This window comes from Nesoenas mayeri, assembly GCF_963082525.1.
Source record: "Nesoenas mayeri genome assembly, chromosome: 2".
NCBI lineage: Eukaryota > Metazoa > Chordata > Aves > Columbiformes > Columbidae > Nesoenas > Nesoenas mayeri.
In genome coordinates, this window is record NC_137543.1 from 161,472,973 (window position 1) to 161,491,833 (window position 18,861).

General features: G+C 45.1%; 1 protein-coding gene across 1 annotated transcript; it reads right to left on the reverse strand.

The window, feature by feature from the left end:
• Nucleotides 1–4,130: 4,130 nt before the first annotated feature.
• Nucleotides 4,131–17,903, reverse strand: ARF1 (ARF GTPase 1). The gene is made up of 5 exons (XM_080339443.1): nucleotides 17,782–17,903; nucleotides 8,168–8,347; nucleotides 7,409–7,519; nucleotides 6,700–6,824; nucleotides 4,131–5,683 (listed from the first exon to the last, which is right to left on the reverse strand). Exons 2-5 carry the CDS (start codon nucleotides 8,313–8,315, stop codon nucleotides 5,522–5,524), a joined length of 546 nt encoding a protein of 181 aa, XP_080195569.1. The 5' UTR covers nucleotides 8,316–8,347; nucleotides 17,782–17,903; the 3' UTR covers nucleotides 4,131–5,521.
• Between the last annotated feature and the right edge of the window lie 958 nt (nucleotides 17,904–18,861).

The window sequence follows — 18,861 nt, forward strand, 5'->3', positions numbered from 1 at the left end:
ATGGGTGCTCTCTGAGGGCCACGGACCTTCTCCATGGAGTCATGGGTGCTCCCAATGGGGTGATGGCTTCTCTGAGGGCCACGGACCTTCTCCATGGAGGCATGGGTGCTCTCTGAGGGCCATGGACCTTTTCCATGGGGTGATGGGTGCTCCCAATGGGGTGATGTGTGCTCTGAGGGCCATGGACCTTCTCCATGGCGTGATGGGTGCTCCCAATGGGGTGATGGGTTCTCTGAGAGCCACAGACCTTCTCCATGGAGTCACGGGTGCTCTCTGAGGGCCATGGATCTTTTCCATGGGGTGATGGGTGCTCTGAGGGCCGTGGACCTTCTCCATGGCATGATGGGTGCTCCCAATGGGGTGATGGGTTCTCTGAGGGCTATGGACCTTCTTCATGGAGCCACACATGGTGTCCATGAAGCAGTGGTGCTCTCCATGGGTCTTCTCCATGGGGTGATGGGTGCTCTCCAAGGGCCATGGACCTTCTCCACAGGGTGATGGGTGCTCTCCATAGGGTGATGTGCTCCCCGTGGGACATCACATACTCTCCAGAGGTCACACATACACGAGCAGAGCAGCCAGGACACCTGCTTGAGGCCTCCAGGAGAGGGAAGAGTCCTGTCCAGGCTGCCTCAAAGTGACATTCACCCCACATATCCCCAAAGAAGTTTTTAATTCGGGCAAACCCAAGCAGGAGCTGCTGCATTCCTGGTGGGACGTGAAGCAGAGGTGGCACCGTCACCCCAAAGTCCCGTGGGGTGACATAAATCAATAAATAATCCCTTGACAGGTGGGGAGAAGATGGATGGGGCTGGGGTGTCTCTCGTAGATGTTTGCCCTGGTCATGTCCACCCTGCAACAGCGAGATCCAGGATTTTAAACCTCAAAACACGAGTATTTACGTCCTTGGCACACCAAGAAAGGGGAATTTCACATCTATAAATAGAAATATTGATCTAAATGGAGAGGGGTTGTCCCCAGCAGCTCCGGGCCGGAGCATCACCAGCTGTCGGAGTGGCCGTGCCAAGCACAAGGCCCTCGTTTGTGCAATTAATGATGCAATTTTCTCCTGCTTAAGACAGGGTGGTTTTGTGTATCTTGGTGCACAAAAGCCCGGGGCTGGTGATCGGCCTTGGTTTGCACTTTGGCAGCGTTGGGTGGGGTTTTGTCATCTTGTTAGCTGAGCAGGAGGGACGGGGGGTGCGGGGGAGACACCAGGTGTGCCCAGTGTCCAACAAGAGCAGCATTTATCATGGGGGGGACATGCAGGATGGGGGTGATGAGCTGAAATAAAGCTCTTCTGTACTCCTTCCCCTCCTCAGCCCTGAGCATGTGCTTCCCCCCCTCACACGGGCACCGGGAGATGCTGAAGAGTAGTTGGAAGCTTTGGTGATCGCCAGCCCAAAATGCTTTTTGGGGGGGGAAGGAGGTTGAGAACCTCCCATGAGGGTCACGGATCTGGTTTTTATTGGTCTGAGCAGCTGCAGCCCCAGATCCAGCCCAAGGACTCATCATGGGACCCAAACCCAGGAGGTTCCCTGGCTGGAGGTTCTGACCCTGCCCAGCTCAGGGTCACTTTTTAGAAGGGCATGTTATGACAGGACAAGGGGTGATTGTTTTCAACTAAAAGAGGGGAGATTCAGGCTGGACATGAGGAAGGAATTTGTTATACTGAGGGTGGTGAGAGCCTGGCCCAGGTTGGGCAGAGAGGTGGTGGATGAAGCATCCCTGGAGACATCCCAGGCCAGGCTGGACGGGGCTCTGAGCAACCTGAGCTGGTGAAGGTGTCCCTGCTCATGGCAGGGGTGGCACTGAGGGAGCTTTGCAAGTCCTTTCAACCCAAACTGTTCTATGATTCTATGACCCTTCTGGGGATTTTAGGGGTCCAGGCTGCAACTGGCGCCTGCTGGGAGTGTCCCGGTGCAGGGCTGTGCTTAATGGGAACTCAGTGCCATGAGCTCCAGGCTGGAGAGGAAGCGACAGCAGAGATGAACCACCTTTGCACAGGCAGCAGAGAAAAAACCCAGAGCCCACGCAAATCCTGACATCCCACCCTGAGCCACGCTCCCTCCGTGGGCTCCTGCGTCCCCCCAGCTTCATTTATCACCAGCTGCTGCCTCCTCCAACTTCCAGTCTGGATGTTTTGTCTCTCCTGCTCTCACACCTTAGAAACCTCTGCCCAGGCTTTAGTGGCTTTTCACAACCCTGTAAAACCATTCGTGGGGTGGCAGGTGCTTCACCCACACCAAGGAAATGAGATGGAGGAAGCAGCAGAGCACACAGGGATGAGCGGAGAGAGGGAGAACTTGGGGTCTGTTCCCTCCGGCTCAGGAATGAGCCAGGGGCAGCACAAGGAGGGTCAGAAACAAGCCCCCATGATGACTCATGTCACCCAGGCTGTGTCCCCTCCCAGACTGGTAACAGGCAGCAGCTCTCACCCCCTGCACCATCTAAAGGTGGAAGGGGGTGCTGTGCCTATTGCACACTCAAAACAGAGATCTGAGCAAAACAGTGTGAGAAATACAGATAAAAATGACGGTGAAAGAGCCCAGCCCTATCCCCATCCCAGGGCAGGGGTGGAGTCATCATCCCTGAGGGGGTTAAAAGACACGGAGATGAGGTTCTTAGGGACATGGGTTAGTGACAGTGTTGGGCTAATGGCTGGACTTGATAATCTTCAGTGTCTTTTCCAAGCAAAACGATCCTGTGATTCTACCTCCCGGCTGAGCTGTTGCACCAGTTCCAGGGTGAACTGGGGAGGAATCACCAGTTGCAGGGTGGACTGGGGAGGAACCACAGCAGCTGCAGGGCAGATCCGTGCTCGCCCTTTCCCCTGGCTCAACTCCCCAGGGGCCCAGCTGAGCCCAGAACAGAGCAAAGCCTGTGCAGGACTCCCACAGCTCACTAGGCCCAGATAACATCAGCACATTCCCCATCTCTCCTTCCAGCCCCAACCAGAAACAAATTGTGTCGAGGGGCAGGATCTGCAGTCTGGACACTACACGGCCCCTGCACAGACATGTCCTGGTTGCAAACCATCGCTTAGGAGAAGCCTCTCCAGTTAGGGTGCTGCGTCGCAGCACGTCACCTGCTTTCTTTAGGGACGGGGGACAAAAAAGTAGCAGGGGACTCCACATATTTCAGCAGCGCAAAGCAATGCCAGCAAAAGAGCTGGCCCTTCAACTCCCTCCCAGAACAAGAATCAACGGATGTCCTGCCCTGCTGACACGCAAAAGATCCTGAATCAGAGCTTGAAATTCAAGGCCAGATGAACAGCTTCGAAAGAATAAACCTGACTTACAGGAGTTTTGTAATCCCCTGTCATTGTTTGCTTAACGCTATTTACCCTTTACTACAGGGATGAGTGTTAAGAACCCTGGCTAAGCCTGACCCTCCACCTGCAGCCCCCAAAGCTGAAGAGAGGGCAGAGAAAACACTCATTTCACTCCATAAGGACAGTCCTAAAATAAACCTGCACTCAGGATTAGGGCTGGTCTGGGCACACACATTAAGCAGCTGCCTCCTGGCACGGCCACAGTCCACTCTGACACCCAGATTTCCCTACAGGCAATGTTGCTCTCTAACCTATGTAATATATACCTTTAATCTTACACTTTTGCAGCCTGTGTAAAGGGGAATCCGCTGCAATTCCAGCCGGGAAAACAGACTGAGTGTGGCCGTCAGCGACGAGAAGCTGCAGGACCATCAGCTGGGAGCAGCTCTGCCCCAGGTCCAGTGACTGCAGAACAGAAAAAACACAAACCAGTGTTATATAAAGTCTGCCTTCCATTTTTTCCCCTCAAAAACTGCAAATTCACGGAGCTTGTTATGAAATGGGATCGGCGGGAAGAAAAACCTGTTGTTGGAAGTGATGGGGCTACTCAAGAAGCTCAACAGATGTCCCTGGGGCAACGAAGTGACTTCTAGAAGAAGCCAATTCTCAACCAGAGGGCTACTGCCCACTTCTTCACCTGCACGAGTCCAACGAGGGATGATACATTATTTGGAAAATAGAGGAGATGTGCCAGAATTTTCATGCAAATCGTAAGGTGGCAAAATGCCGACTGGATTTGCATTAATCCAGCATGCGGTGCTGTACAACGATGATAGAAAGCAACGTGATACCAGTGCAAGTTTCATGAAACTTTTTATTCAACAAGTATGATTCTGCCAAGATGATCAAATGAACAGCAAGGCATAAAAAACATGAAATAGTTAAGAGATTTTATTCTAATAGCTTTAATTACAGTGCTTGTTTGTCGAAATGAAAACTGAAAACAAGTATACAAAACAGTTGATTACTAATTGTGTATTGAAAGCAATAAAGGTTTCCACAACACTAAATAAACCAGTTCTGATAGTTCCTCGAGTTAAAGTTTAACAGCTCCAGCTTCTTCAGTGTTTATCAAAATACAAAAGAAAAAGTAAAGAGGTCTTTTTTTCTGATGGCAAATCTGAACCTTGCAGTATGAGGGATGCCAAGGGTTTTCACACATATACAGATATGGGATTGAACACTTCTAGAGTGGAATGACTCTCCAAACTCTCATGCTTTTTTTTTTTCTAGACGCTATACATTGATGTTTGGTGTTTTTCATGGCAATTCTTACGTTAAGTACAGTACTTTCTACCTATAGAGCTTAGGACTAGTACAGGCTGTGCTTTCTGTGGAAAGGTTTGCCTTCTGGAGTGGTTTACACACAAGGAAAGTACAAAACACTTTTGACAAATACGACAGGCTAAAAATGTCGACTTCTGGAAATTATTCAAGTTCCATGAAAGTGAGAAATCTCACCTGAACCAAAAGTCAGATGTTTAGCATGAGTCTGCAAGCTCATCTAAACCAGGTCCGACATCTCTTTTAACGAGTATGAACAAATATGAGCACGTACTATGAGCTACAGAAAAAGCCAGAGATCTATTAGTTCCAATCTGTTCTTTAACCAGATGAAGCTAATTGGGTGTCAATCATTGCTTCACCGTGTCAAAAAGAATCAAGAGTCACCACGTTAGAGCTAGAACAGCAGAAGCTATGTCAAACGTTTGTGTGCTGAAGTGTTTTTACTTTTCCTTGACTATTTAAAAAAATACAGAATTCAGGTTAAAAACCAACCACCGAAAATGGATCTCACAGACCTCACAACCCAATCGAGATCGTATTCAGCTCTACTGCGCAAGGACCTTATGTTAACCCACTTCAATCCCTTCCAAGTACTAAACAGTGAGTTGATTCTTTACAATAAAAAAAGCTGAGTAATATTGCATAGGAGTACCAGAAACTGCCTCATTGGAAACGAAAACTATTTACATTAAATAAGAAACCTAACTGTTTTCAGGCTTGTATTTGCCACATTTACAGCATGATGCAATATATACTGTGACAAAAAAGAAATGAAAACAGCTTCCGGCACTCAATACCACAAAGTAGCACAGTTTGCCACATTAGAGTAAAGCGAAGGGCGAATAAGAGGAAATAAGAGGGAAGGGTGGAAAAAGAGGGAAGAGGAAGGTTTTTACGGTTTCATTTCTGGTTTCGGAGCTGATTGGACAACCAGTCCAGTCCTTCATAGAGACCATCTCCGCTAGTGGCACAGGTTGCCTGGATATACCAGTTCCTGTGACGAAGAGAATGCAGTCCGAGTTTGTCTGTGATTTCTGCTGCATTCATCGCGTTCGGCAGGTCCTGAGGGAAGGAAGAAGAGTCATTTTCTCCCCTACTCACTGAGAAGAAGCTGTTTTGATCATCAGCTTTACAGCCATTCAAAGTTAAGAGCCCTTGGAGCTTCTCTTTGTGAAAAGCTCAGCGGATTACTTCCATATTCAAGCTATTTCCCCTATACAGACAGAAACCCCAAAGGTTTAACACCACAATCAAAAGCACATATTACGGAATATTTCTCTTCAGAAAACAGAAGGGAGACGGCTGACGTTTGGATCAAGTCATCAACCCCCTCAGCGATCAATTACAATTGCGTACAATTCAAGAGCTGTTTCATTCACTTTCCACTCTGAAAACATTTTCTGCAACTGTAGTTACGATTTAAGCTCAACTTTTATCACAAAATCATACTTGCCTCAGTACTGTTTCTATTTATAGTCCCCCTTTCTTGCTCCTAGACAAGGCTTATGGCCGCTTTAACGTTCACAACTGAGCCTGTGCAACTGAGAAGCAGGATGCTATTCCTTCTGTAAGTTTATTTATCATATTTAAGACCTTCAACATTTGGGTTTAAGCTACCAAGGCCTTTACAAACAATAGAAGGCAGAAGTCTGGGTTGCTCTGTGGCCTGGAAGAGTCCAGTTCAACTCAAATACATTAAGTCAGTCCAGTGCTTCCACTAACACCAGTAGTGCCCTCAAACACTAAGGGGAGAATTGAGGGATGCTCTGGAATTCTGGCTTTCCTCTCTGTTTGGGGGAAGCTTGGGCAGGTGCTGTACTTAAGCCAAGCCAGCTTTAACAATCAAACGAGTAGAATTCTTCCCTAAAACTGAAAACACAAGAATTTCTCTTAGTCAAGAGTGTTCAGATGGATGCTCTTTCCAGATGAGAACGGGGTAGTTTAGTCTATGGGTTTGCTCTCTTCAACAAAACTGAATGGACATTTACTGAGAACTTATCGATCATTACACTGAAAAACATCAAGTTCAATGTATGTTTCCAAGAATTCTTAGAGAAAAACATCTTTCCTGGGCATACCTGTTTGTTAGCAAACACTAATAAAACGGCATCTCTAAGCTCATCTTCTGCCAACATTCGCATGAGCTCTTCTCTGGCCTCATTCACTCGTTCTCTGTCATTGCTGTCAACCACAAAAATCAGACCTAGAAAGAAGCAAACAATGCGAATAAGCACATAACTAAGTTATTTACACACGATACCTACCATCTGGAGGTCAGAATGATCCAGTATAGATCAGAAAAATACAGGGTTTTTTATTACTGGCAAAAATTCGTGTTCATGGGTGTTTTTGGAACTTGTGCACTTCATTTACATAACCACTATTATCCAGTGAGTAGCAACTCTTGAAATCCTATGACAAGACTCAAATGCACACATGTACGCTCTACAGGCACAGAAGGGGAAGAACGGACAAGTCCCAAGTTCACAGGGCTGCTGGAGCTTGTAGTAAAGGCTCTGAAGCAAAGACAGAGAGCTGTGGCACTCAAAGAAAAATCCAAATTCCAAGCTGGCTCTGAGTCAGATGGACAAGGAAGACTGGTTTCTAGATTTCTTCCCACCCCTCTTTGAACCTGCACTAGCTTAGTAGAAGAGCATACAAACACACCCTCTTATAATAATAAATATTTCCCTCCCCCTCTCGAGAAACTCACAGTATTATCATAGAAATGATGTTAAAAAACCCTATTTTGATTCTGGAAAGCTGCGATTTAACATTCAGACTGACCTTGTGTGTTCTGGAAATAATGGCGCCAGAGTGGTCTGATCTTATCCTGACCGCCTACATCCCAGACTGTGAAGCTAATGTTCTTATACTCTACTGTTTCCACGTTGAAACCTAAAATAGAAATTGTGGCAAAAATCTCAGTTAAACACAGTTGGCCCTGGACTTATTATATTTATCAAGTCACACTCAGAATGTCATCATTAAAAAAGTTGTCTTAAAATATAGATATATAATGAAGCCCTCAAAGCAGACAAATGTGGGTTTTCTGGAACTCCTCCTCCCACCACCACTCCCACCCCAGTCAAATTAATGATCAAGAGCTGTAATTTCTACCTACCACTTCATGACAAAAACCCTTGAGTTTTAAGGACTGCAAATAAAATAAAGGATCTCTCTGATCACACAGCTCTTACAGTTACCCTCCAAAACAGGTGTCACTCTCTGCTTCTCAGTCTAATTTACCTGATGTCACAAGATGCTTAGGAGGGCAGACTGCCCTTCTGTAGCCCGTAAAGGGCTGTTCTACAAATGACTGAAGAGGGATGGAGTGACAAACCAGAATCACGTAATCTCCTCCCCTGCTGGAACATTTGGCTGTGCCATCCTCATACCACGGTTTCAGCCAGTGTTTGTTCTGACGGTCAAGTCAGAGCACAGCACTAAATCACTTAAATCAACAGAGCGGCAGCTGAGATAAGACACAAACAATAAGACTCAAATCACAAAGCAAGCAGTTATATAAATGTAAAAAAATCTTACCTATAGTAGGAATAGTAGTTACTATTTCACCAAGTTTAAGTTTGTACAAAATAGTGGTCTTTCCTGCAGCATCCAGACCAACCATTAGAATACGCATTTCTTTTTTGCCAAAAAGGCCTTTGAAGAGGTTAGCAAAAATATTTCCCATGCCTGAGATATGTCCTCACTGGCCAGTGAAGTCTAGAAGAAAAAGATCAGAGTATCTCTCATGAGTTACAAAGGCTGTGTTCTGACCAAGGCATAATCAACCACCAAAGAATGTATGGGATAATATGAATTCTTCACAGACACACCAGCCATCACCATACATTATTTTTCTCCATATCCAAGTAATATAAAGATGAACATATTTGCCCAAATTACTCCTTATTAAAAAAAAATACTCTGAGTGTTTTAAATCTTTCAAATATTCTTGCAGAGATTTGAGTAGTAAATACTGTCCTTGAACTTTTGTCTGTAAAACTCATTATTTGCTTTCAATGCAACTCATCACTTTAGGTACTTTGTCCCCCACTTTTATGGGATAATTTATCTGCAGCCTAAAGTGTCACCAGAAAACACACTTCTTCTAATTAACCTGCAGTTAAAAAATGTTTTAAATGTGTGCTCATGTCTTTGATGCTTAGCACACCAATAGCTGGTCCTTCTTCTACGAAGGAAACTCAGAATACAGTTTGGATTCTTTCCTACTCAAAACAGTTTCCTTCCTCTCAAAGCCCAAGGAAACAGCCTGCGAACACAATATAAAGACAAAGCAGTATTACTTTTGTTAACACTGGAGGAAGTAAATCCATAGTTACTGAAATTTAACCATCGAAAATTAATAGCCACATTAAAGGAGAGAGGTTTAGAAATGAACGTTTCTTCCTTCACTGCGAACACTTCTGCTTGGGCACTTACAAGTGATTAACATCATCAGGAGGTTCCTGTTTAGGAACTGGAGAAACTGCCTCTCCAGCCCTCAGACACTCCCTGTGTCCTTGGGACAGGATCCACCCCACCACAAATTCCACATATTTTCCCCGCTTTCCCAATTTATTACTACAAAGTTTACAGCAAGTTTGAAATCACCAAGAGAACTATTATTCTGCTCACATAAGGCAGGAAAAAAGCAGCCTGAGAGCTTTACAGCAAAATGTAGATGGGGATATTACACAGCGACAGCAACAATTCACACCTTTGTCTAAAAACTCTCAGATGTCAGTTTAAAGAGACTGAGCCCAACTGAAAATTCAAGCTTAAGACAGTAGGTAACATTCAAAGGATGGGTTTCCAGTCACACAATTTAAAGCGCAATATGAAGCTTGAATCATCTCTTGAAGATATTGTGTATTTTGTGATGAAGCTGTGTGCTTGAAGCAAAAACCTCACTGTAAACAGACTTCACAGAATATTTATTTATGTTCACGAAAACAAGCTTTGAATTGAAAAGCACAGCACAGAACAAAACTTAGCTCTGTGCCTGGGACATATGAAGCCTGGGTTCCTCACTCCTCACTGGGAAAGGTCTAAGCAGTTGTGCCCTTTCAGGAAGCTTTGCTGGATGCAATTTTTAACCCAAAAGTTAAGCACTGTAACATTAACGAGGTCACATGTCTCAGCACAAGCAGCTCCCCAGTGAAGTTCAGAGTCCACTCCAGAGTTCTGAATGACATCACTTCACCCCTTGCTGGAGTAACTCGAGTCAAAGATTCACTTATTTTATATCATAGAAGCGCAACGTGATCAAAACTTTAAAACTAAGCTCTTCTATAAGCCAGACACGGTAGCCTGTGGATTAAAACCAAACGGAAGGCCTGAAAGTTTTATTATCCCACCGTTTCCTTCATATTTCTGGAACGCAACCATGAATATTCAATTCCCACTTGAATATATGAAAGCTGTATAAACAGGAAGGTTAATTCGGAAGTAGAGAAAACAGTTTTTGCTGAAGTCCCTGTTTATCCAAATCGCTCACACAGCAGGAAATCTCACTCCCAGCCCACAGCAGCAGCTCTTACTGAGCTGTAAAGTTTTCCTTTGTCCGCCTGCTCATGCTACCTCCATCTCCTTCATCTGAAAAGCAATAGGCAGGGTTGAACTGTAACCTTTTACCAGAGCTCTTGTAACCCTCCAAAGTAAATATAAACACTTCTGTAGCAAGAGAACCTTGCAAGCCCTGCAAAAGAATGCATTTCTTTTGTCTCTGCATGTTTATTATAGGTCATTAAATGCTTGGCTCAACAGCAGTAAACAGGTAACACAGCAAAATCTTAGCATTTACATCCACAACATCTTTCCACACCCTGAAGAAGTCACAGTCTGCTTAGATTTAGCACTAACACTAGTGAATCCCAGTAGATCCTTGTTTTCCTGGCAGCTATTTCCAGCTCAAGTTTGCCCTCCACCACTGAAGCTGCTTTTTTACCACCCATCCTGCCTACTTTTTTTCTTTCCACTATCCAAACCACTTCTGTAACTTATTTGGTACTTCAGGGTAGGTGAAACCACAGAAAGTTCGATTTATTTTTATAGGCAGTGTAGTACACAGTCCATCCCTGCAAGACAAGTGTGTTTAGACATCGAGTAGAAAATAGTGAAATCATTGCTGTTCAAAAGAAAAATACTTGGAGAAACCCATCTGCAGAACTCCCACAACTGCTGTGGTTCCCACCAGCGACTTGCTGGATGCTGCCGGGGCGAAAGATAACATCTGTGTCTTCACTATCAGCCTGACAATCCTCTGACCAGCAGCTAAAATCATGGTCATCTATGCCCACAGAAATAATACTCCCATGGTTTTGTACATTACACTCCTCTCCCTGCATCATCCCTGACAGTATTTCATTGATTTCTATTACCTAAGCAAAAGCACCTTCCTCAGCATCATTAAAATCCTCAACCAAATCCTCATCACAACTGTGAGCGGCCATCAGGTCTCTGATTTTCAGTCCATTTGTGTTGTTGAGTAGCGGAGACACCACCACAGCAGAAACTGCTCCGATGGTTTTGAGCTGCTTCCCGGGACTTCGCCGCCACCCATTAATACAGCTCAGCTGAGGGATCACGCGACGATTTCCACCGTACCTCAGAGCTGAATCTGCTTATTGTAATTCTCATTTCAGTCTATTAGTTGGATCATGAGAACTAATATACACAGTCTGAAAATACGAGGAAATTTAAGACCATGCACTCGCCTCACTCTTCAGGCAACTTCAATCTATATCAAGACTTGCCAATATATTGCCTATATTCAATACTAAAGCTTAGCTTTCTCTTTTCCTTGATTTAAACGCTGTCAGGAATTGCTATACTGATCATTTTAGAAGCACAACTTCAACAAAATGCCTGAAAACATAAAAGACTGTGGCTCGTGAGCTGCTTGTAGTACTTCAACACATCTTCAAAAGAGGTATCTATCAGGCTAAGTAGGAAGATTTGTGCATGAAAAAGAACAATTTGAATAAACAGGACCGACTATTTTTGCAGAGTGTAGTGTGAATATTCCCTCAGCGCAACTTCAGCTTCCAGAAATGGAAACTCACCACCTCTCACCAAACCCAGAGCACCCTGAAATTGAACTTTCTGTATGATTCTTGGTTCTCCCTGCCCACCTGACCGTAGTTTACTCCACCTCAAGATCCTCACAGGAGTAAAAACCTGTTCAGCAGGTTCGGGTAAGATATAATGTGCCATTGGTAAACAGTGAGAAGGACATTCATTGGATAAAACTGCAGTTTTCTTTCAGGAAAAAAGGTATTTTCAACAGCCTGGTTTTTAGTGATCCATTTAGAATTAAAAGAACAAACAGCTTTTTTCAAACAGGCTCAGTGTAATGAGTTAAAAATGAATTTCTACAATAGTAGGCAGGCTGGTGTCTTGTTAAAGCAATATGGCCCATGAGGAATAACTAGAATTTGCTTTTATTAATTGTACGTGGATAGAATCAAAGCTCTGGGGAGTATCTCAAGGCCAAAGATCATTCAACACTTAATCTTCTGCAGTATTTTGCATTTAACTGTACGTTAATGCATTTTAATGTAGTTTTATCCAGGCTTGTTTATCTTGAGAAGTCAAATACGCTTCTTGACCTCCACATTTCTTGGATAAGCTATTAACAAGCCATCCTACAGAAGTATGGCCACAAGGTTATGTTATGTAGTATGTAAAGAAGATATAGCTACATCTTTAACTCTTTGCATCATTTTGAACCTCTGGTAACGTTCTTTCTGACCACATAGAGACGAAACTTGACTGAGCTGGGAGCTGGGGCAAAACACTATGGTTTCTTTCAGCTTTACACCATTTCTTTAAATATATCATAAGAGACAAAAATCAGAGGCTGAGGCACAGAATGCTATATATTATTGAGTCAAATTATGCCAGCAGTATAGAAATACATTTATTTCACTTACCACATAAGGCTTCCCAAAGTGAAAAAGCAGCGATCAGAACTTTTCAAGTGGTGTAACAAAAGTTGCTGGGCACAATAATACTGGCAATCTGTTCTCTGCAGCCAAAAAGTACCAGCAGCAATGAAGATCAAGCAAGAAAAGCTTAATTCTTGTCCCTTCTCTGCACAGCACACTGAGGTACACAGGGCATCTGTTTACATCTCTCTAGAATGTCCCACTTCGAGAGGAGGTGAACATGGTGCCCCAATGACATACTGCAGTAAAAATACTAATGCACAACGTAAAACCCCTAACGGTTGCAGGTTTACCAAAAAGCTTTTTTTGATTAACTGATTTACTACCAAAAGCAAATCTCTGTTTAAAGGAAAGTCTACTTGACATCGGCCTAAGCATTATATCCACCTCTAACACAATTAGAAAAACTCAAACCCATAATTACTAATCTGGTACTAACCACATTAGTTTTGTCAGTCACGGGAGAACAAAATTGTTTAATTTTATATTCAATTTTATTATTTATTATTCATTTGAAGCCTAGTCAGTTAGCGTTAGTTGGGCCTGTATCATATTTTTATTTTACGGCATTCTACAAAGTTTTAAATTAAAGTGTCAAGAGAAGTCAAATATTCATACAAAAGATCAGCAAACCCACGTGAAAACAAGAGGTGAGAAAGCTTTTTTTAAATAAAAAAATCAAGTTTAACATCTGTTCTTGGTGTCACATGCAAGAACAACTGGCAAATAATTTGAAGTGTAAATCTAACCTGGCAGCTTGTTCTTTACAATATAAAGTGTGATTGAAAAGAGAATGTGAGAAGGGATCCAACAGGAACAGAACACTGTTAATATTTCAGATTAATGTGGGCCCACAGTATTTAACACCATCGCTCAGCACACACAGTCAGTTAAGTACAGCTGCATTCTTATGAACTCAAAGCAATTTCTTTATAAAGTGTTCTGTTACAGTGCAGTTTGAAAGACATTCTTGATCAAAACACTTCTTTATATATAGCCAGGGTGGCCCAATACATGACTATTCCAGTACAGTTATATTAAACTATTTTTTGACGTTGTTTACTGGCCTTCCACATCTGGTAATGGGAGTGAAATATGACAACATATCAACTCAAGCCCTTTAACTTCTGGGCCTTAACAGTGGAATTTAGCTTAAATAAATTTGTTTTAAGTTACCTGAGACTTTAGACCATACTAACATCACTAGGTATAGACTACGTGCAAAATTTAAGAGAAGTTAACGAGTAGGTTAGGTTCTTTCTTCAACAGAGGATTATCTTGGACATAAATATCATTGTAAAAGCCACCTCAGTCACCTCTTCATCAATGCTAAGTCTGAACTTCTTTATAGTTGTACCCATTGAAGTCAGGGGAGCATTAACCGTGTAGATCAAAACCTCCCACTGCAACAATTTTCACATTGGAGGCTGTTCTGCCAAGCATGAGATGGAAAAGGCACCCTAAATTATCATGACCTTGTTATTTGTCTTTTAGGGGAGGTTACAGGAAAGGTTCTGGCACTGAAGCATCATCTGAAATAGAAGTTAAAGATATGCAACCATTGGATTTGGCCAAAGCCTTGCCGTGAGCAACCAAAAAGCACCCAGATGCACCACTGAGTGTTCAAGGCAGATGGAGGACAAGTTGACCGCAAGTGAGAAGCTTGGGGAAAGAAAATCCAACAAATGTGGAGGTCAAGAAGTGTATTTGATTTGGTCCTTACATAGCGTCTTCATTCAACCAAAGTAGGCTGAACATCTTGCTGTCTCTACACATTACCCAGACAGTGCATTTTTCATGTGCTGTAACATTCTCTTGAGAGCACGGTGCTCATATTGGCAGAAAAACAAGATGTTTCCACTTAAAAGATCAAAACAAGGGCAAAGGAGGGAAAATTTCCTTTGAGGTCATGCCTGTTTCTCAGACTCAAGAACTCCTCACTCCTAAAATATTGATCCTAATAAAAAAGTCACTAGCAAGCAGAGGGTAGGTTGCTTGACTTGACAGTCAAAAAACCAAACCAGAGTTATTCCCTTATTCTCACCTTGAAGTAAGGGAAAGAAGCTATTTCTGTTTCACAGCAAAATCTCAAACAGTTTTACGCAGTTATACACCACCTTGCATAATTCAACAGCGCGCAAACCCACACATAGGAAAACCATATCTGATCTGCAAAATATTTTATTGAAAGGATAGGTTGACAGGTAGAAAAATACAGGAGGAGTCACTGTTCATGCTTTTAGATAAATCACATCCATCACCTCCCCGCAGGCTGCCTGTAGCTGGCTCAGGAAATAAAAGTGGTGCCAACAATGTAGCTGTGACACCCAAGTTTTGTCCGTGACTTCATATCCACCTGTTAAACGGGGCACACTGCTGTGAGAACCGGTTATTACAAAGTGTTTCTTTTCACGCAAGCTTTGCACAGTTTTTTGAAGCTTGATTTCAAAATCTTCAATTTTGAGCCAAATATCCTGTTATTCATTCCCAGTAACTGGGCAGTAAGTCAACATTGACACTCATATTAGAAATGGCAAGAACTCACATGAGAGCTTTGATAACGCAATTGGCTTTTAGTTTGGGGAAAATGTCAAAGCAGAGCCCACGCAGCTGGTTGCGAGGTATGAGATCTGCATATGGATAAGAGCTATATTAGACATGAGAGTTTTATTAGAATTGAAACCTCAGCAGAAGTAGTACCACAGTCCTTCAATGTTTGTGTGTGTTAGAAACAAGAAATAAAATTGGATACTCACGAGCAGAAAGAAAAAAACCCGCTGAATAACACAGAAAAACAGCTGCTGTAGTAGGAAGCTGATTATAAACTTCTTTACTCATCAGTTAAAGAAAGGGAATAATGGCTGAGGACAGTCTTAGCTCTAGCACAAGCTCTCCAGTAGAAAAACTTTCAAGAGATTTCTAAAAAAGGATAAAAACTACTCATTTTCAGAAAAAGTTCAGTTATGTTTACTACATTTATGGACTGTAAGGCAATCTAGATGTTTGCGAAAGCTGTTGAGATCTGTAAAAATTCTCTGCAGCTTTTATTTCTAAAGCAATCTTTTAGATTCAAATAAAGGTGGCTCTTTAAATTTAACCACTGCAAATTCTGCTGTCATCTTGTGTTATAAGCTTTTCTTCCTTTCACCAATTAATGTAATCAATAGCTTATCTGATAATTGTGCCTCAGCAAGATGTGTGAATGCTACTGCTTAAAGCAAGCTTTCAGACAGGTGTAACTGGAGCACAATGCAATTTGGTGAATGACAAGGACCAGAATCCAGCCCCCTACTCCCACACACACTTTCTTTGCCTTGAAAAGCTGTGACTAGTCCTGCCCCCGCCTTGGTCAGCATGACTAACACACAGGGACGGAACTACACGCACCCAGCAAAAACGCACCACTCCTGCCCAGTCCCTTTCCACATTCTGACTGTGTTTCACAATTAGGAAATCTTAAAAAATCAGCAAATGCCTCAGACCACTGAGGACTGATTTACCTTCTGGTATTTGTCTGTTAACATGATCCAGTGACTATTATGTCTATCACAAACTATCACAGCAGCAAAGGCGGGTCTGAGTGGAGACGACATATACTCGAACCATTTTCACTCCTCCTGCTCTACTGCAGTAGAAGCGTCAATAAACTTGGTAAAGTAATTGAGTTTAAGAGGTTAAGTGAGGCGAGTTTCCTCACCCTTTCACCCAACGTAATTACTACAGCAGGGAAAGCAGCCCAACAGGGTTCTCCAGCACCGCAGACGTGTTCTTAATGTCATAAAGTCAGTGGCATCATACCAACCTCGTAAACTTTCCTTTTAGAAAATCCCCTTCTATATCTGTAAGACTGTGGGTACTTATACTGACAATATGATTATAAAACTCCTGAACAAAAGCCAAGTAGCAACCCTCTACTTCAGCTACAGTTCCTTTTTCCTGCAGAAGTGCTCCAAATCGGCAGCAAAAATAGTAATAACGATATTGCCAAATGACCTTGGACAATCCGACTCTGTTTCTTTGCCTGAAAAATAAGGTTAATAGAATATCCCGCAAAGGGGTGTTGTGAGCTTTGCTGCTCGCAAAACAAAGTTCAAAGTATTATACAAATAGCTGGCGTTTTAGTGATTGGCAAAGCTACATTTGAAAACAAGACCTCTGGATACGGCTCTAATCAACCTGTGGAATTTGGTTTGGCAAGAGCCAAGCAGCAAAGCAACAAGGTCAATGTCAAAAACAACATTTAGGCAGTTTTACGACCCACCAGAGTTTTAATTGTGCTCTGCCGGGGCGACAAACACAACCCCTCTGTTAAAAGGTTCCCATAGCTGCTCTATCGCTTTATCAGGCAGAGGTTATCAGCCTGAAGTATCATGTTAACTGCTCACAGAGACGGGATATAGTATTTTCAGACAGAATATAATATCTTTCCCTCCAGGAGCTGCTATGCCGAGGCAAACTGATCTCCTACAGCACCGAACCCAAGCCATGGATAGCAAAAACACAGTTTGCTCCAGGCTGAAGCTCGACTCCTCACCATCAACCTCTGAGTCCAGGAAAAAGGCCCAACTCAGCAGCCAAGGGCTTATAGGAAAATAACCTCTGTGCTATGAGTTCCATTCGAGCCTCATTCCCCTTCCCGTATTACCAGATGTCTGAGATCCGCAACGATTTTTTTTTCGGGGGAAGAGGAAAACGAGGAAACGCTTCTCTCTCCTCAGACCCGTTCAGGCCGGAATGAGCGAGTTTGGGGAAGGGACGAGCCCGTCCTGCCGCATCCTGCCTGGTTCCCCCGGCAGAGGGAGCGGTGCCGGGGCCTTGGAGCGGTTCCCCCTCCCGCCCACGCCTCCTCAGCTGGGAAACGAAAGAGCTTGGAAAGCAAAAGGACCCCCCCGGTGCAGCCGCCCAACCCCAAAGGCCTGAGGAGGGTGGATGGGGCCGGGCCCGGCCGGGCCGCTCCCCAAGGCCGGCGCTGAGGGCTCCTTCGTCCCTCTGGCTTCTCCCTCCCCTCGACAGCCACCGAGGGAAGGCGGCCGGAGGAAGAAAGTGAGGAAAAAAAGCGAGCGGGCCCGCCCGCCGCCCCGTCCCCTCAGCGCCAAGGCCGCGGCGCCTCAGCCGCCGACCGCGGGGTGTGGGCGGAGGGCAGCAGCGAGGAAAGGATTGGGATGAAGGGAGCGGAGGTATCGGCGATCCCATCGGCGAACTCACCGGCGTCGGCTGCTGCTCCGGGGCAGTGTGTCTGGCTGTCTGTCCTCGGCGTGTCCCGCTCGGAGCCGCCTGCGCCTCTCGGCCGCTCTCCGCCCAGGCACACAAGATGGCGGAGCTCGGCGGCCACGTCAGTGCCAGCCCGCGCGCGGCACCACGGGAAACCGAGGAGGGCGGCAGGGGGCGGGGCGAGCGGGGCAGGGGGCGGGGCCACCGCGGGGAGCCGCAGCGCTGGCCCGGTATGGGGGCGGAGTCACGTCCCTTGACCACGCCCACTGCGTGACCACGCCCAATGTGTGCCCACGCCCCGAGTTGCTCCTCCCGCGCCGCTCGTGACCGGATGCGGGGCGCGGGGGGTGCAGCGTGCAGGGGCACCGAGCAACGGGAACCGGGCAGCGACGGGCACGGAGCAACGGGAGCCATGCGACGGGTGCACGAGCAACGTGCAACGGTGGGCACCGAGCAACATGGGCAGCATGCAACGAGCATCGCGCAATGATGGGCGCTGTGCAACGAGAACTGTGCAACGATGGGTGCTGTGCAACGAGAACTGTGCAGTGATGGGTGCCGTGCAACAATGGGCACCGAACAACGATGGGCACCATGCAACGATGGGCACTGAGCAACGAGAACCATGCAACGAGCACCGTGCCAACGATGGGCACCCAGCAATGAGAACCATGCAATGAGCACCGTGCCAACGATGGGCACCCAGCAGTGAGAACCATGCAATGAGCACCGTGCCAACGATGGGCACCCAGCAGTGAGAACCATGCAATGAGCACCGTGCCAACGATGGGCACCCAGCAGTGAGAACCGTGCAACGAGCACCGTGCCAACAATGGGCACCCAGCAATGAGAACCATGCAATGAGCACCATGCCAATGATGGGCACCCAACAACGAGAACCATGCAATGAGCACCGTGCCAACGATGGGTACCCAGCAATGAGAACCGTGCAACGAGCACTGTGCCAACAATGGGCACCCAGCAATGAGAACCATGCAACAAGCACTGTGCCAACGATGGGCACTGAGCAACGAGAACCATGCAACGAGCACCGTGCCAAAGATAGGCACCCAG

Bases quoted from the DNA above. Each gene is read 5' to 3' on its own strand.
- ARF1 (XM_080339443.1), bottom strand. From the start codon at position 8,315: ATGGGAAATATTTTTGCTAACCTCTTCAAAGGCCTTTTTGGCAAAAAA. The intron at 7,520-8,167 runs GTAAGATTTTTT...TTTCTATTTTAG, and splicing joins AACTACTATTCCTACTATAG to GTTTCAACGTGGAAACAGTA. The intron at 5,684-6,699 runs GTATGCCCAGGA...TCCTTCCCTCAG, and splicing joins TAGTGTTTGCTAACAAACAG to GACCTGCCGAACGCGATGAA.